Source organism: Artemia franciscana, chromosome 10, assembly GCF_032884065.1.
Source record: "Artemia franciscana chromosome 10, ASM3288406v1, whole genome shotgun sequence".
In the NCBI taxonomy this organism is placed as follows: Eukaryota; Metazoa; Arthropoda; class Branchiopoda; order Anostraca; family Artemiidae; genus Artemia; species Artemia franciscana.
Genome location: NC_088872.1, coordinates 50,582,305 through 50,598,006, shown reverse-complemented (window position 1 = coordinate 50,598,006; position 15,702 = coordinate 50,582,305). Strand labels below are relative to the sequence as shown.

The 15,702-nt window shown below is 35.3% G+C and overlaps 1 protein-coding gene across 2 annotated transcripts in view; it reads right to left on the bottom strand.

The window, feature by feature from the left end:
- Positions 1-15,702, bottom strand: part of LOC136032326 (nitric oxide synthase-interacting protein homolog) — a 48,425-nt gene that overhangs the window by 19,672 nt on the left and 13,051 nt on the right. For both annotated transcript variants that reach the window (XM_065712636.1, XM_065712637.1), the window contains exons 2-4: positions 14,503-14,680; positions 10,952-11,063; positions 4,331-4,418 (exon numbers count right to left, since the gene is read on the bottom strand). In XM_065712636.1, coding sequence (XP_065568708.1) covers positions 4,331-4,418; positions 10,952-11,063; positions 14,503-14,678 — 376 coding nt within the window. In that variant the 5' untranslated portion in view covers positions 14,679-14,680. The remainder of the gene's footprint in view (positions 1-4,330; positions 4,419-10,951; positions 11,064-14,502; positions 14,681-15,702) is intronic.

Genomic DNA, 15,702 nt, shown 5'->3' with positions numbered 1-15,702 from the left:
TTAATATTTTCCGCTGTACAAGAGGTTACGAAAGTTCTTTTTTGGGAAACATAATGTTGATCAGCAATAGCGAGAACTGATTTGTTCATCAACAATAATTTCCACGAGAAAACAAATATTTATCATTGTTGACGATTAAATAATTTCTTAGACGATATTGCCTTTCCATTTACATACGAAAAGAAATGAAAATGTAGAACAACGGGTATAATATTTCAAATATTATGCCCACCATGTTGGACATTAGGGCTTTTTATCGTCTGTGTTCTTGTTTTGTTTTTATGGTTTATATAATGTAGTTTAGTTTTTTCCTGTTGATAAAGACTTCTGGATGTGAAGCCGAAACGTTCGAACTTTTATTACTATTGGTGGGAAAATATTTCTTATTTTCCACTTTCTATTTTGAAATATTATGCCCGTTTTTCAATATTCTCGTTTCGTTTTATTTGTATCTATTATTGTTGGAAACATAAGGCAATATTTTCAAAATTAATTGGACATTGCCTTAGTCTTTTTTCTTATTAGACTCATGTTTTAGATAGTTTAAAATAAATCATAATTCCTAGTGTCTTACTTTAAGCAGAAGATCAAGCTAATAATAAATATGAAACCCACATTACAAAGTAAATTCTGTTTCTCTTCTTAAATTGTAAAATAAATTCTTTCCACGATTGTTCTACATCGAAATATCGAGCTTTTTTGGTGGACAAAACTTGAAAAATAACGATTTCAAACGTGGGTCATTTTCATGACCCACGTTTGAAATCTTTTTAAGTGACCAAAAAATTGGATGTCATCTAGGTCCCCTCCCACGCTCATTTTTCCCCAAAGTCCCCCAATCAAGATTTTGAGATAGCCATTTTGTTCAGTATAGGCGAAAAACTTAATAATTGTATCTTTCGGGACGACTTAATCCACACATTCCCCCGGGGAAGAGCTGCAAGTTACAAACTTTGACCATTGTTTACATATAGTAATGGTTATTGGGAAGTGTGCAGACTTTTTAAGGGGGACTTCTCCCGTTACGGGGGTCGGGGAGAGGTTACGTGGGAGGGTCTTTCCATGGAGAAATTTATCATGAGAGAAGAAAATTTCCATGAAGGGGCCGCAAGATTTTCTAGCATTATTTAAGAAAAAACAATGAGAAAAAAATGTTAAAAAAATGGTTTTTTTTAGCTGGAAGTAAGGAGCAGCATTAGAACCTAAAACGAGCAGAAATTATTACGTATGTAAGGAGGTTCGTCTCCTCCACAATACCTCACTCTTTGCGCTAAAGTATTTGTAGTAATTTCAACTATTTATTCTACTGCCTTTGTGATTCAGGGGTCATTCTTAAAGAACTGGTACAAAATTCAAGCTTTAGTGTAAAGAGCGAGAAAATGACGAGGGGGCGAACCCCCTCAAATACGTAATAAAAATATACAAATATAGAAGTTCGTTATGTAAGTTAATTCGTAAGTTACGTATATTTTTTACTAATAAAAACGTTCGTAAAAAATAAAAAGTTCTAGTTGCCTTTTTAAGTAACCAAAAATTGGGATGCAACTAGGGCTCCTCCCCCACCCTTTTTTTCAAAATCGTCCGATCAAAACTATGAGAAAGCCATTTAGCCAAAAAAAAATAATATGTAAATTTCGCTTTAATTATTCATGTGCGGTGAGCCAAAATCAAAACATGCATTAATTCAAAAAAGTTCAGAAATTAAATTAAAAAAAAAAAAATGACTGCGAGTAATGAGCGACATTAAAACTTTAATTTTTTTTAAGCGACATTAATTTTTCGGTTAAGAGAAAAGTGGCCAAGCTTATCAAAAAGTTTTATCAACAATTTCTCCCAAAATGCTAGAGATATTGAATAGCGCAATTTCAACGATACATTAAGTCTCGATACCCTACGCAACATCATTCTTATTTAATCTTTATATCGTAGTTTGTGTGAAATTTCATGCAGACTGGTCGATAAGTGTGACTAGTGAATATTATAATGGCTACTGCAGCTGCCTCTGGTAGTAATAGCTGAGTCTTTGGACGTAACTTCTGGTAGTGCAATGAATTCATCCCTGCTTGGCACTACAGGGCCCAAGGTTCAATACCAGCTAGCACAAGGTTGGCAATGGGCTTGTTACCTGCTCCTTTAAAAAATACCAAGCAACTGAAACATCGACGATTGTCGATACCCTACGCACCATCAATCTTATTTAGTCCTTTTATCTTTGATTGTGGGAAATGTGATGAAGGCTGGTCGATAAGTGTGACTTATAGTGAATATTATGATAGTTCTACAACTACACGAAGGCAACTTCAAACGAGGCAGCTATATCACATGTGAATGATTGTACTTGCAATTTAAGGTCTTCTGGGACAGGGTCTCAAATACTTGTGTCACCGATCCTTTGCCTTGGGGTAAGGTTAGTGGTGTGACTCCACAAACTCAGGTACTGGGAGTCTGGGGAGCAAATGGTTAAATAAATTCCCATGTAACATTTGAATTGAAGGTGCAAGGCTATGCAGTTTTTAGCCAGTATAGCCAGCGTTTTAGTATAGCCAGGTAAGGTTTTTTAGGCAGTATTGCCAATATAGATACCAGGTTATGCAACTGAAGAAGTTCCATAGGGTAAGTACCAATCAGCTTGAAAATTGCAAGGCTTTGCAGACTAGTTAAAATAGAACGAAAAATTTATAAGAACTGGATCTTATAAGATTTATACTGGATTTATAAGAGCGATTCAACATGGGAAGATAAGGGAAAAGAAGCTGTAATATATTTTCTCCAATGACAGTGTGCATAGCATCTGGCGACGTCATAAACAAATGAGAAAATTTCAAAGAAAATGAATATTTGATAATATTGATCGGTAGCGCAAAAGTATTAAAGCTGAAAATCATCTGTAAATACAAATTAATCAGCATTCATTACAAATTAGACCTAGTTTATTGCTACTATTACTACGAACAACTCACTGAAGCACCCAACGAACTAAGACCGACACAGCTGGGCACAGTCCTATCAATACACCAACGCCACCAGTGTGCATGGCACATGGCCAGCAGTATTACTACTGACGGTACTAGCGCATAGTATCGGGGCCTACGGTCTGTCGTGGACTATTCTGCCACCAGTATTCGTAATATTGCGATACCAGTGTCAGTCCTGATTGCCGCTAGTGTAAGTAACGCGGCCCAAGGTGCCGCAGTAGATTTCAACAAGTTCTGCCCTTGCGGATTCGTGCTGTGAGCATGCCACAGCTACAACCAGTATGGATACGACAAGTGTACTACCTTTGGGGGAGTACGTGCCACATTATTTGGCCAGGGTGCCACCAGTAATTTATGTGTAAATATCTCCTTGGGGGGGATCGGGCCCTACAGTGTGCATTACGAATGACGGTAACTCCGAACACTCTTCCAAACCTACCACGGTTCGGGGAAAATAATCAGTAACAACAGCAGAGATACAACTCACTTTTATTACCAACGTGTCAAATCCAACATACTCTCAAAGAAATCTAAAAAGGGACTAATTAAAAAACGTAAATACAGAAAAGAGGTCAGCTCGCATCTTTTGTCAGCATGTGATGACGTGGGCTGTGAAGCCAATAGAAACCCAGATTGGAAGTAACTTTATCCATAAATTATAAATCAACGGCAAGATTTAGCCACCCCGTGAGACGACTAAAATAGATCTTCAGAACAAACTAATTTATTCCCTCTTGCAAAATTAGTGCCTTTAAACCACCACTGAAAACAAGCTAGCCCCTACGAGAGTTTACGAACAATTAAAAATTATATTATAGGTAAATCTATGTGTAATAGAAAAGGAACATTTATCTGACAATAAGGGACACGGGCACCAACACCTCCTCTATTCTGATCTATTCTATCCTCTTTATACCCTCTCAGGAAGTTTCAATTTTCCTTAATTCCTTTTTTACAATCTTCTCCCACCACATTCGGGGACAACCTGCTTTTCGTTTGGCTCTAGATGGTTGGCCGAAAAAGACAGTCTTTGGCAAACTGTCATCCTTCATCTGCAGAACATGTCCTAGCCATCTTAACCTTTCGCTTATTATTGCTTTAGAACGCGGGATGGAACCCCATTTTTGGTAGAGCTTACTATTTGAAATACGGTAAGTGAGACGGCTTCCCAAAAGAATGCGTAGACAAATCCTAGCGCATCCTCCTCCGCCTTTTAAAAGCTCTTCTAATTTAGTCAGATTAGTTGACTTTCAGACGGTAGGCTTTGAAGAGGAATTATACTTTTTTACACTCCCCTATACTTTAAAGTACCCGAAAAGAAAAATACATAGCAGTTTTTTTTGTAAGACGCTTACTATTTTTGAAATTGACACCTCTCTCTTGCGCAAGGAACTTCTGGACCTTATCTAGTTCCTCCATTTGCGAATAACTGGCAGCCTCTCCCTGAAAAAGATGAGTAACTGAAAACTCGACTTCAATACTATCAAAAAAGATACGTTCTGCTAATTATAGTGGTTACGCTCAAAGGCTTTTCGTTTCCTATGAATATTTGATGGATTTAACCTATATCTTTGAGAAAAATCCATTTTAGTCTTTTTAGACTCTTGAGTTATTCATCATTTAGAAAAAGTCACAACATATCAAAAAGAGATTGCCTGGAAGCTACACAAGTTTTCCTTTTTAAATGAAAGTAAGGAGCAACATTAAAACTTAAAACGAACAGAAATTACTCCGTATATAAAAAGGGGCTTTCCTCCTCAACGCCCCGCTCTTTACGCTACTCTTTCTCTTAACTCTACTTTTTAAAACAGTAAGAAACTTTAGCGTTAAGAGCGGGGCGTTGAGGAGGAAAAGTCCCTTTCATATACGGAGTAATTTCTGTTCGTTTTAAGTTTTAATCTTGCTCCTTACTTTCATTTAAAAAACTTATTTTTTTAAATTTAATTTCTGGACGTTTTTGAATTAATGCATGTTTTGATCTTGGCTCTCCGCATATAAATAATTCAAACAAAATTTGCATATTAATTAATTGCAACTCCAATTATTGGATTACTTAAAAAGGCAACTAGAACTTTTAATTTTTTACAAACCCCGGCCATGGCCATGGAGCCTTATGGGGGAGATTGTCTTGATGCAATTTTTTTTAATGGATTTTATTGTTAAATAAAGAACTCAGAACTCAGACAAACGTTTTCATTGGTAACAATTATACGTAACTTACGAATTAACTTACGGAACGAACTTCCATATTCATATTTTTTTATTGCGTATATGAGGGGGTTCAACCCTCGTCGATACCTCGCTCTTTACACTAAAGCTTAGATTTTGTCCCAATTCCTTAAGAATGACCTCTGAATCACAAAGGCCGTAGAATAATAATTGAGATTACTAAAAATACTTTAGCGTAAAGAGTGAGGTATAACGAGGAGATAAACCCCTCATATGCGAAACAATTTTTGTTCGTTTTAAGTTTTAATGCTGCTCCTTACTTTCAGTAGAAAAACTTTTCATATCTATTTTTTCATTGTTTTTTCAAATAATGCTAGAAAATCCTGCGCCCCCTTCATTGAAATTCTCTTCCTCCATGAGAAGTTTCTCCATGGAAATATCCTCCCACGTAACCCTCCCCCCTAAACAAAAAAATCCCCCTGAAAACGTCTGTACACTTCCCAGCAACCATTACTATCGGTAAACTCAAGTCCACTTTTGTAACTTGCAGCCCCTCCCACGGTGACTGCGGGGGAGTAAGTCGTCCCTAAAGACATAGTTATTAGGTTTTTCGACTATGGTGAATAAAATGGCTATCTCAGAATTTTGATCCGGCGACTTTTGGGAAAAAATTAGCGTGGGAGGGGGGCCTAGGTGCCCTCCAATTTTTTTCGAAACTTAAAAAGAGCACTAGAACTTTTAATTTCCGTTATAATGAGCCCTCTTGCAACATCCCAGGACCACTCAGTCGATACGATCACCCCTGAGGAAAAAAACAACAAACAAACAAATAAAGAAACAAATAAACACGCATCTGTGATCTCTCTTCTGGCAAAAAATGCGAATTTCCACATTTTTGTAGATAGGAGCTTGAAACTTCTACAATAAGGTTCTCTGATACGCTGAGTTTGATGGTGTGATTTTCGTTAGTATTGTATGACTTTTACGGGGTATTTCCCCCTATTTCCTAAAATGAGGCAAATTTTCTCAGACTCGTAACTTTTGATGGGTATAACTGATCTTGACGAAATTTATATATTTAAACTCAGCATTAAAATACAATTCTTTTGATGGAAGTATTGGTATCAAAATTTCATTTTTTAGAGTTTTGGTTACTATTGAGCCGGGTCGCTCCTTACTACAGTTCGTTACCACGAACTGTTTGACTGGGGAGTACAGGAAAAGCAATGGAAGACAACAGAATTGAATGGGGAGGAAAAAAAGCCCCAAACATTAAATCTCTAGAAGCAATATATACCTTTTTCTAACTAGAATCAATCAAAAGCTTTCAAAATGGGCCTGTCAATGCCCACTGATACTCCACTGCTGCGTTCTGCTTGAAATGACATGGCAAGTGCCCTGGATCGATTGGACATAATAAGGATGATCTACAGAGGCTATGTGCTTTCTCCAACCTTTTTAATGAAGTGTTTATGACAAGCAGATTGGGATAAGGGGACAAAAGAGATGTATTTTAGGAAAGCAGAAGAATAAGTCTTAAGTTCAATCAATTCCAGATGGTTCTAAGCTTATCTTGATGATTAATTCGAATTTAGTTTATCTGTTGCTTTAAATCTGAGCAAGCATTTCATTCTTAACCGAACCAATAGCACAGTGACATTGTAAAAATAATTTAAAAGCGTGAATAAGAATGGAAGGAAATATGAAAATATGCTAATAGAAACTTTATGCAAATTATATAGCAAGAATAATTTTACCATTATTGTGTTTTTGTGTAATTTTATACATAAACAAAGGTTGTAGGCTATATGGCCCACTCAGTGGAGGGGGCACATTTTCATGGTAGACACCATTATATTTGGAAATGAAGTTGGCTGGGGAAGGAAATGGTGCGACTCTTTTGTTAAAGTGTTCCCTTCTCAAGAGCACACAGACTTCACTGTTGCTAATTGTTTAATACAAGGTTTCAAAACTGCAATTGAGACACCAATTGAAGGAGGTGGGAATTATTACATCTTAGTCTGGGGCAAGACCGTATCCATGGTGGGGAGGGGAGGCGAGCTTGATGTTCCCCCGACATTTCAGTCCAATCCTCTAAAAATTCTTATAGGTAATTTTTAAGAGTTTTGTAACATTTTTTTGGCAACCCCCCCCATCCCTGATCAAAAGTCCTGGATATAACTATAGTTTGGGGAGATATGAGCACCTATTGAAGAGCATGAATTCTGCTACAACGCTCAAACAGAAAGAAAAATGCAACAAAAACTTTAAAGGTGACAAGGTGGCAAAAACTATTAAAGGTGGTAGAAACTTTAAATGAACCCAGTTATAGAACTGTAACAAGCAAATCTAGTGAATGAACCAGAAGTTATTATTTTCTTCTGGACTCAATTGGTTATGCACTTATGTGCGGATATATATATATATATATATATATATATATATATATATATATATATATATATATATATATATATATATATATATATACTACTACTACTACTACTAATAACTCACTGCAGCACCAAGCCGCCTGAGGCCAACACAGCTACGCACGCTCCTCCTCCAACCTAATCTATTTAAAGCCTCCCTCTTTACACCCTCCCAGGAAGTTCCCATTTCCTTTAAATCCTTATTTATGACATCCTCCCAACCCAGACAAGGACGACCTGATTTTCGTGTAGCCCCAGACGGTTGGCCAAAAAGGACAATCTTCGGTAATCTGTCATCCTTCATCCGTAGAACGTGGCCTAGCCATCTCAACCTTTCTTTCATTATAGCCCCAGAAAGCGGGATTGAACCACACTTTTCGTACAACCTACTGTTTGAAATACGGTCAGTCAGCCGGGTACCCAGAACAATCTGTAGGCAATTTCTCTGGAAAACATCTAGTAAATTTTCATCTGCTTTTCGGAGTGTCCATGCTTCAGAGCCATATTTGACCACTGTCATCACTGTAGCTTCCAATATTCTAATCTTGGTTTGTAGGCTTATCTTTCTATTCTTCCAAACTTTTTTTAACTGTGAAAAAACACCCTGAGCTTTAGCTATTCTACTTTTAACATCTTCACTGCTCCCACCATCTTTACTAATAATACTACCAAGGTAACTGAAGCTCCCAACCTGATCAATCTTTTCGTTACCTAAGGTCACCTGTTCATCTTCACTTATTCCTAACCTTAGTGACTTAGTCTTCTTAACATTAATTTTCAAGCCTATTTTAGCACCCTGAACTCGTAAAACCTCTAAAAATTCATTCATTTTGCTCACACTTTCATCTAATATGCTTAAATCATCAGCATAATCTAAGTCCAGGAGCGTTCTTCCTCCCCATTTGATTCCATGGTCTCCAATTGCCTTTCTGTGCTCCTTAAGACGAAGTCCATCAAAATGATCCATATAAAGGGGGATAGAACACAACCCTGCTTAACTCCTGATTTAATACAAAACCAGTTGCTAACCTCATTTCCTACCTTAACCGCAGCAGTATTATTCTCGTACATAGCGCAAATCACTTTAATGTATTTTTCTGGTATACCATATAACGATAAGACCTTTGTTAACGCTGTTCTATCAACAGAATCGAAAGCTTGCTCATAATCGATAAAACTAAGGACCAAAGGTGTTTGACAACGAAGGGACTTCTCAATTATTAACCTAAGAGTGAAAACATGGTCGACACATCCTCTACCTTTTCTAAAACCGCATTGTTCTTCCCTTAAAACTTTGTCTACAGCATGTCTCAGTCTAAAAAGTATCATATTACTCAGTAATTTGCTACCTACAGAGACCAGACTAATGCCTCGATAATTCCGACATTCACTCTTGTCACCTTTCTTATACAGTGGTTTAATTAAGGTTTTCCTAAAATCATTGGGTACTTCCCCTTTTTCAAAAATCATGTTCATAATCTTCAGTAGCTTATTCCTAACCTCAGAGCCACCATATTTAAGGAACTCATTAATCATACTATCAGCACCTGGGGCCTTATTATTTTTTAATCCTTCTAGTACTGTCGCTAATTCTTCCTCACTAAACAAATCTTCCTTCACATCCAAGGTATCACAAACTTTTTCATTTTCATCTATATCTTTTCCTGCAACTGTATCTCGGTTTAGCACATTCTCAAAATGTTCCACCCATCTTTCTTTAACTTTTTCCTTATCACTAATTGTGACCCCATTTCTATCTTTAACTGGGACTAGTCCGGATCGGCTACTCCCTTTCAATTTATTAACATGCCAGTATAATATTTTACTATTATGCCGTCTAGCCGCATCTTCCAGATCCTCAGCAATTTTATCCATCGCCTCCATTTCACATCTCCTTAGTTCATATTTTAATGCTTTCTCCACTTTCTTTACATTCCTTTTGTTTTCATACGACCTATCGCTCAGATAATTCTTATACAAACCCCTTCTACTCTCTATTAAACCTAAAGCTTTTTCACTAATATTCCTAGTTGCTGTCTTAGCACTCTTCCCTAGGACACCATCAGCAACTTCACAAATTGTTTTTCTGAAATTATTCCATCCATCTTCCACATTGTCAAATTTTAAACCCTCAAGTTTAGTACTCAACTGTTTCTGGAATTTTTTTCTCAAATTTTCATCCTGAAGTCTACCAACATCATAACTTCCCGGGAGGGAGTTACTCTTCCGAAATTTCAGCTTTAAATTAACCTTAGACACTACTAGATGGTGATCTTTACTTTTAACATCAATAACGGCACTCCTATACACCCTAGTATCTTGTATTGATCCTGCTAGTCTTCTGTTTACAATAACATAATCAATAAGGTTTGCTGTCTTACCATCACGTGAATACCATGTCAACTTATGGGCCATTTTGTGACCAAACACCGTATTGGTTATAACTAGGTTGTTATACCTACAAAATTGCAAAAGCCTATAGCCATTACTGTTTTCTTTTCCTACACCAAAATTACCTAGGCTAGGATACCATCTATCCCTATTTCTACCAACCTGGGCAATATATATATATATATATATATATATATATATATATATATATATATATATATATATATATATATATATATATATATATATATATATAGTTATGCACTTATGTGTGGATTATATATATTGTACTGGGCAAATTTGCTCGTTATGGTTATTTTTAGTGGACTCTATTGGCTACGCACCCACATATAGATTATATATAGACTCAGATATACAGATTATATAAATTATACTGAGGAAACTTCCACAGTATATTTTTAGTGGACTCCATTGGCTATGTACTCATATATAGATTATGTACAGATTTAGGCATATAGATTGTACTGGGCAAACTTCCTAGTTATAATTATTTTTAGTGGACTCCACTGGTTACGCACCCATATATATGTTATATAAAGATTTAGGTATATAGATTATATAGAGTTAAATAGATTGTACTGGGCAAACTTCCTCGTTATGGTTATTTTTAGTGGACTCCATTGGCTACACACCCATATATAGTTTATATACGAATTTAATTATATATATTATATAGAGTTATATAGATTGTACTGGGCAAACTTCCTCGTTATAGTTTTTTTCAATGGACTCCATAGGCCATGCAACCAGTGTCGAAATAATGAATGCGTGCTCAAACTCGCATGCAGGATAAAATTCTGCATTGATTATCCTCAACCGAGAACTTCAGCGCTTATCAACACATTTTTTTTGTCAGCATAAAATAAGTATAGATCTAAAATGAAAAAAAATATGAAAAAAAAGGATACTGTTTTTTAAATTATGCTTATTAATTGCTTCAAATATTACTTTAAAGATACTTACTTTTTCTTTCTTCAATTGTTTTGCATGTTCCTTTTCCTGTTTAGCAATTTCCGCTTTCTTAGTCACAATATACTCAAGTATAGCTTCTTTATCATATAAATATCCATCTGGCCTAAAATTAATAAACATAAATAACTAAATTCGTCTTAGTTCAAAACCAGCCTTTCACCACAAAGATTTAGATAGTTAACACCCTTTTAGCTCCAAAGCGTCATTCCTGTTTGACACTATACTACTTTTAACAGCCTTGCCAATTGGTCACTAACACCTTGCACACACTAGAAATTTTGACACAGACGGTTAGCAGCGCACATTTTAAGTAGAAACCTGCTTAAGCTATGCACCTTACAATTCTGCTTCATAGCCACACAATTAAACAGTTCGTGGTAACGAACTGTAGTAAGGAACGACCCGGCTCAATAGTAACCGAAACTCTAAAAAGGGGAATTTTGACACCAATAATTACATCAAAAGAATTACATTTTAATGTGATTTTAAATATATAATTTTCATTAAGTTTAGTGTTACACATTGAATGCTACGGTCAGGGGGGATGGGGTTACGTTGGAGGATCATTCCATGGAGGAATTTATCATGAGGGAAAAGAATTTCAATGAAGAGGGCAAGGGATTTTCTAGCATTATTTAACCAAAAATAAGAAAATAAAAAAAAAACCTTTTCAACTGTAAGTAAGGAGCAGCATTAAAACTTAAAACAAACAAAAATTTTTACGTATATAAGAGGGTTCGTCTCCTCCTCAATACCTTGCTCTTTACGCTAAAATATTTTTTAGTAATTTCCACTATTTATTCTACGGCCTTTATGATTTAGGGGACTATTCTTAAGTAGTTGGAACAAAATTCAAGCTTAAGTGTAAAGAGCGAGGTATTAAAAAGGAGACGAACCTCCTCATATGCATAATAAAAGTATAAAAGTATAGAAATTCGCTACGTAAGTTAATTCACAAGTTACGTAGCCAAAATCAAAACATGCATTAATTCAAAAACGTTCAGAAAGTAAATAAAAAAGGAGTTTTTTCTACTGAAAGTAAGGAGTGACATTAAAACTTAAAACGAACAGAAATTATTCTGTATATGAAAGGGGTTGTCTCGTCCTCGACGCCTCGCTCTTTAAGCTAAAGTTTTTTATTGTTTTAAAAAGTAGAAATGTGAGAAAGAGTCAAACTCTGACCAAATTAAGTGCACAAATAAATACAAACTGTTCTTTAGTTTGAGAAAAAATAATTTGTGGAGAACAAAAACAGGTAGGCTATGTGCCTCTGAAAGTAAAAAGGAAAGAAAAAAGAAAAATTAAATAAAAAGCAAAAGAAAATTGCGCAGAACAACAATAGGTAGGCTATGTGCCTCTGAAAGCAAAAAGGAAAAAAGAAAGAAAAAGTAAAAGAAAATTGCGCAGAACAACAATAGGTATCTGCTTCTGAAAGTAATAAGGAAAGAAAGATCGCAGAAACACTACTTGAACATTTGGAAATTACCCCAATTCCACATTGATTTTTTGGCCACCCTGGCATCAAATGCCCCTGTTATTTTTACCATAACACTATTACAAAATATTATATTTAAATGTCATACTTATTGCTGTCTGGTTACAAAAAAAGGTAACAAAAAGAATATAATTAGACGTAATATACTACTAACAAATTATAAGAGCTTTAAAAAAAAGTAATACAGATATTCAGAACATTTTGAGACCACACTGGTTATACACGACGTATTCAACAAAGAATAGAAATAATAAATGAATAATAAAATCAAATAGTTGAAAGTGAGGGTAATTTCAGCGAGAGAATAGAAATGAAACGAAAATAAGCAGACATTTCAACAAGGACCTCCGCCATGTTGTCCCCAGGGCTAAGAGAGATACTGGCCTTTTGAAGGAAATTCAAAAAGAGCATAATACACACTGAATCAAACAAGCCTGAATAAATGAAAGAACTGTCTGCTTATGGTCTTAATTTAAACTGAGGGAAAATGTTACTTGAATCTTTTATTATTAAATTATTATAAATTGGGCTTATGGAAATATATAGAGTATCTATATTTATAGTAAGATCTCTTATATATTTCTAAATGTCAATTGCCTCCCTAAAAGATTGTGGTAAGCCATTTGCAGTAGACATTAAAGTTGCCTCTTCAAAAAGAACGAAAGTTCTTAAGCTGAACTGGCCAGCCATGACAAAAAACAACAAAGAGAAAATAAAACTCAATGAAAAGATAAAAACCAGACTGCGGCCAGTAGAGAGAAAAGACAATAGAGTCAAACAACGCAGATCTTTTACCTGTATGTAAACTAGGCGTCTTCAGCACAAAAGAAATCACCACCAATATTAATAAAATACAATTGTCACAAATGGTACTCATAGGTCACAGAAGCTAACAGAGTTACTTCGATGAGAACATCAAAGCAAATGAGTAAAAAAAAGTACAAAAATGGAAATGACGTTAATTGTTCTGTTGCGAAATAATCTTATTGTTAGCTACTATTTAGCAATTCTTTTTGGTCTAGCAGGTAATCTCGTCCTCTGGTCATTATGTAAAATTTTAATTCCCTTTCATATATTGGTTCATTTTTCAAAAGAATATCATAAACTGGGTCAATATTTAAATTTCCCATGTCTCTATTTTGAAGGATTAACAACCATATGTATTTCAATTTCTATAGCTTCCCTCGCCCACATTTAGTTCTCACAAAAAGAACCAAATGATCCGAATTCAATGTGGAGGCCCAAATCAGAATCAAATTGATTCCATCTGATCACATTTTAAATGAAAGTCTGGTCTGTAGGCAAGCTAAGTCAATTGCAAAGCACATAATTCTTAACCAATCCAATTGGTGAATGATCCTTCATTTATTCTGGCTTATTGTTGCTTGGCTTGTTTGATTTGTGTGTATTCTGCTCTTCTTGAGTTGACTTCAAAAGCTTAAATTTTTTTTAGCACTGAAGACGACTTGGCGGAGGTCCTTGTCGATATATCTGCTTATTTTCGCTTCACTTAATTCCACTGGTTGACATTACCCTCTTTTTTTCTCGGTTATTTCATTTTACTATTTTCTCTTCTTTATTCACAAGACAGATATTCAAGACCAAGGTAATGGTAAAACTGAGCTGAAAAACTACTTACACCCAAGCCATACCATATTTCCACCTGTTGAAAAATAAAGTTAAGTTTTATAAATGATATATTTACTCTTGATTTGAGTTCTTAAAAAATAAGGGTAGAAATCAATTTAAAACTGAAACTTGTTCTCAGCTATTCTCTAATAATAATATGTCTTTGTAACATTTGATATATTCCTGCTACAGATAGAAAAACTGGTGTTCCAAGCTTCCATCTTTTCTAGTTTCAAAAAATAATGCCTTAACACTTGACTGTGATTGGTCAATAGCAAATTTTATGTTTGGAAGCTGAGCAATGTTCAACTGGTAAAATTACAAACTGCATACATAATTGGCAATGTAGGCATTCATAATTTTGATTAACAAGTGTGACTATAGTATGACCTGGGAATATTCTCAAAGGAAAACGTACGTTATGACAGGGTCTCGGCAGGGTTGAAGGGTTAAACAACAGCAGTCAAAAGGACGAATAGAATCTTTTCCAAGTCTTAGGTGAAGGGTTCCATATCCTGATGCTTTTTCATCACTTTTTCTTTCGTGGTATGAGTACACTGCACTGGCAGTATTGTTTCTTCCATGCCTGGTCATACCTTTAAAATAAAGAAGAATATATTATTGCCAACATTTTTTGCAACTTAAGCTACATACAGGGTTGCCACCATGGTCGGTTCATATAGTGCTACGATTCCCCAGATTTGTGCACACAGCGATTTTCAGTGATACAGTCAATAAATTGACTGTAATAGTGCTAAAATAGCACTTTCATACTACAGGTGACAACCTGAGCACATGCTACAGTGCCAAACGTAATGAGATAGTGCTAAAATAGTACTTCCGTGCTACAAGTGGCAACCCTGGCTACATATGCAGCGGGCAGGACTCACAACAAATAAGGAAGCTTCTCAGTCTTTTTTAAGTTGGTATGACCAAACTCATTTTATAACTAAACAGTGCAAGGCATTAGTCATAGTGGTAAAGGCTCTACAAACCGATTGAAGGAGACAGTAGTGACTCAGATGGATATTCCATAAAGTTATGAGGAGAAATAGGCAAGAACCGAATAGGAAATTTAGTATTTTTATTGATATAATTTCATAACTAGCTCGGTACTATAGACAATATCCGAGTTTAGGTAAATTTGCTGTAGGGAAGGGAAATAGCAATGGTAACAGACAGCTACAATTTCTTAGGTACAATAATATACTTAAAACCAATAGAATATTTGACCATAAAATGACAAAAATTTAACTCCTGATAGTGCTAAAATAGCAGTATTTATGACAATATATGACAATTAAATTCTATGACAATAAAATTAAATTCGACATTATGACAATTAGATTCTAGCACTATTTATGACAAAAATGTACGTTGGTATTCAAATGAAAGTAAGACAACTAACCGTGTTGAAAATGTTATTCCAAATCAAAGATTGGCAGGATTGATACAGGACTAGAACCAGTGATTCTACTGATGTTAAAAGTAAAGAGCACCATCTAGTAATCTCTCAATTTAATAAAAAGCTGAAATTCATGAATGGCAACAATCTTCTGGGTAATTAGGGTCTTGATGCACTCCATGATGAGAATTAGAGAAATCTGTCACGACTACT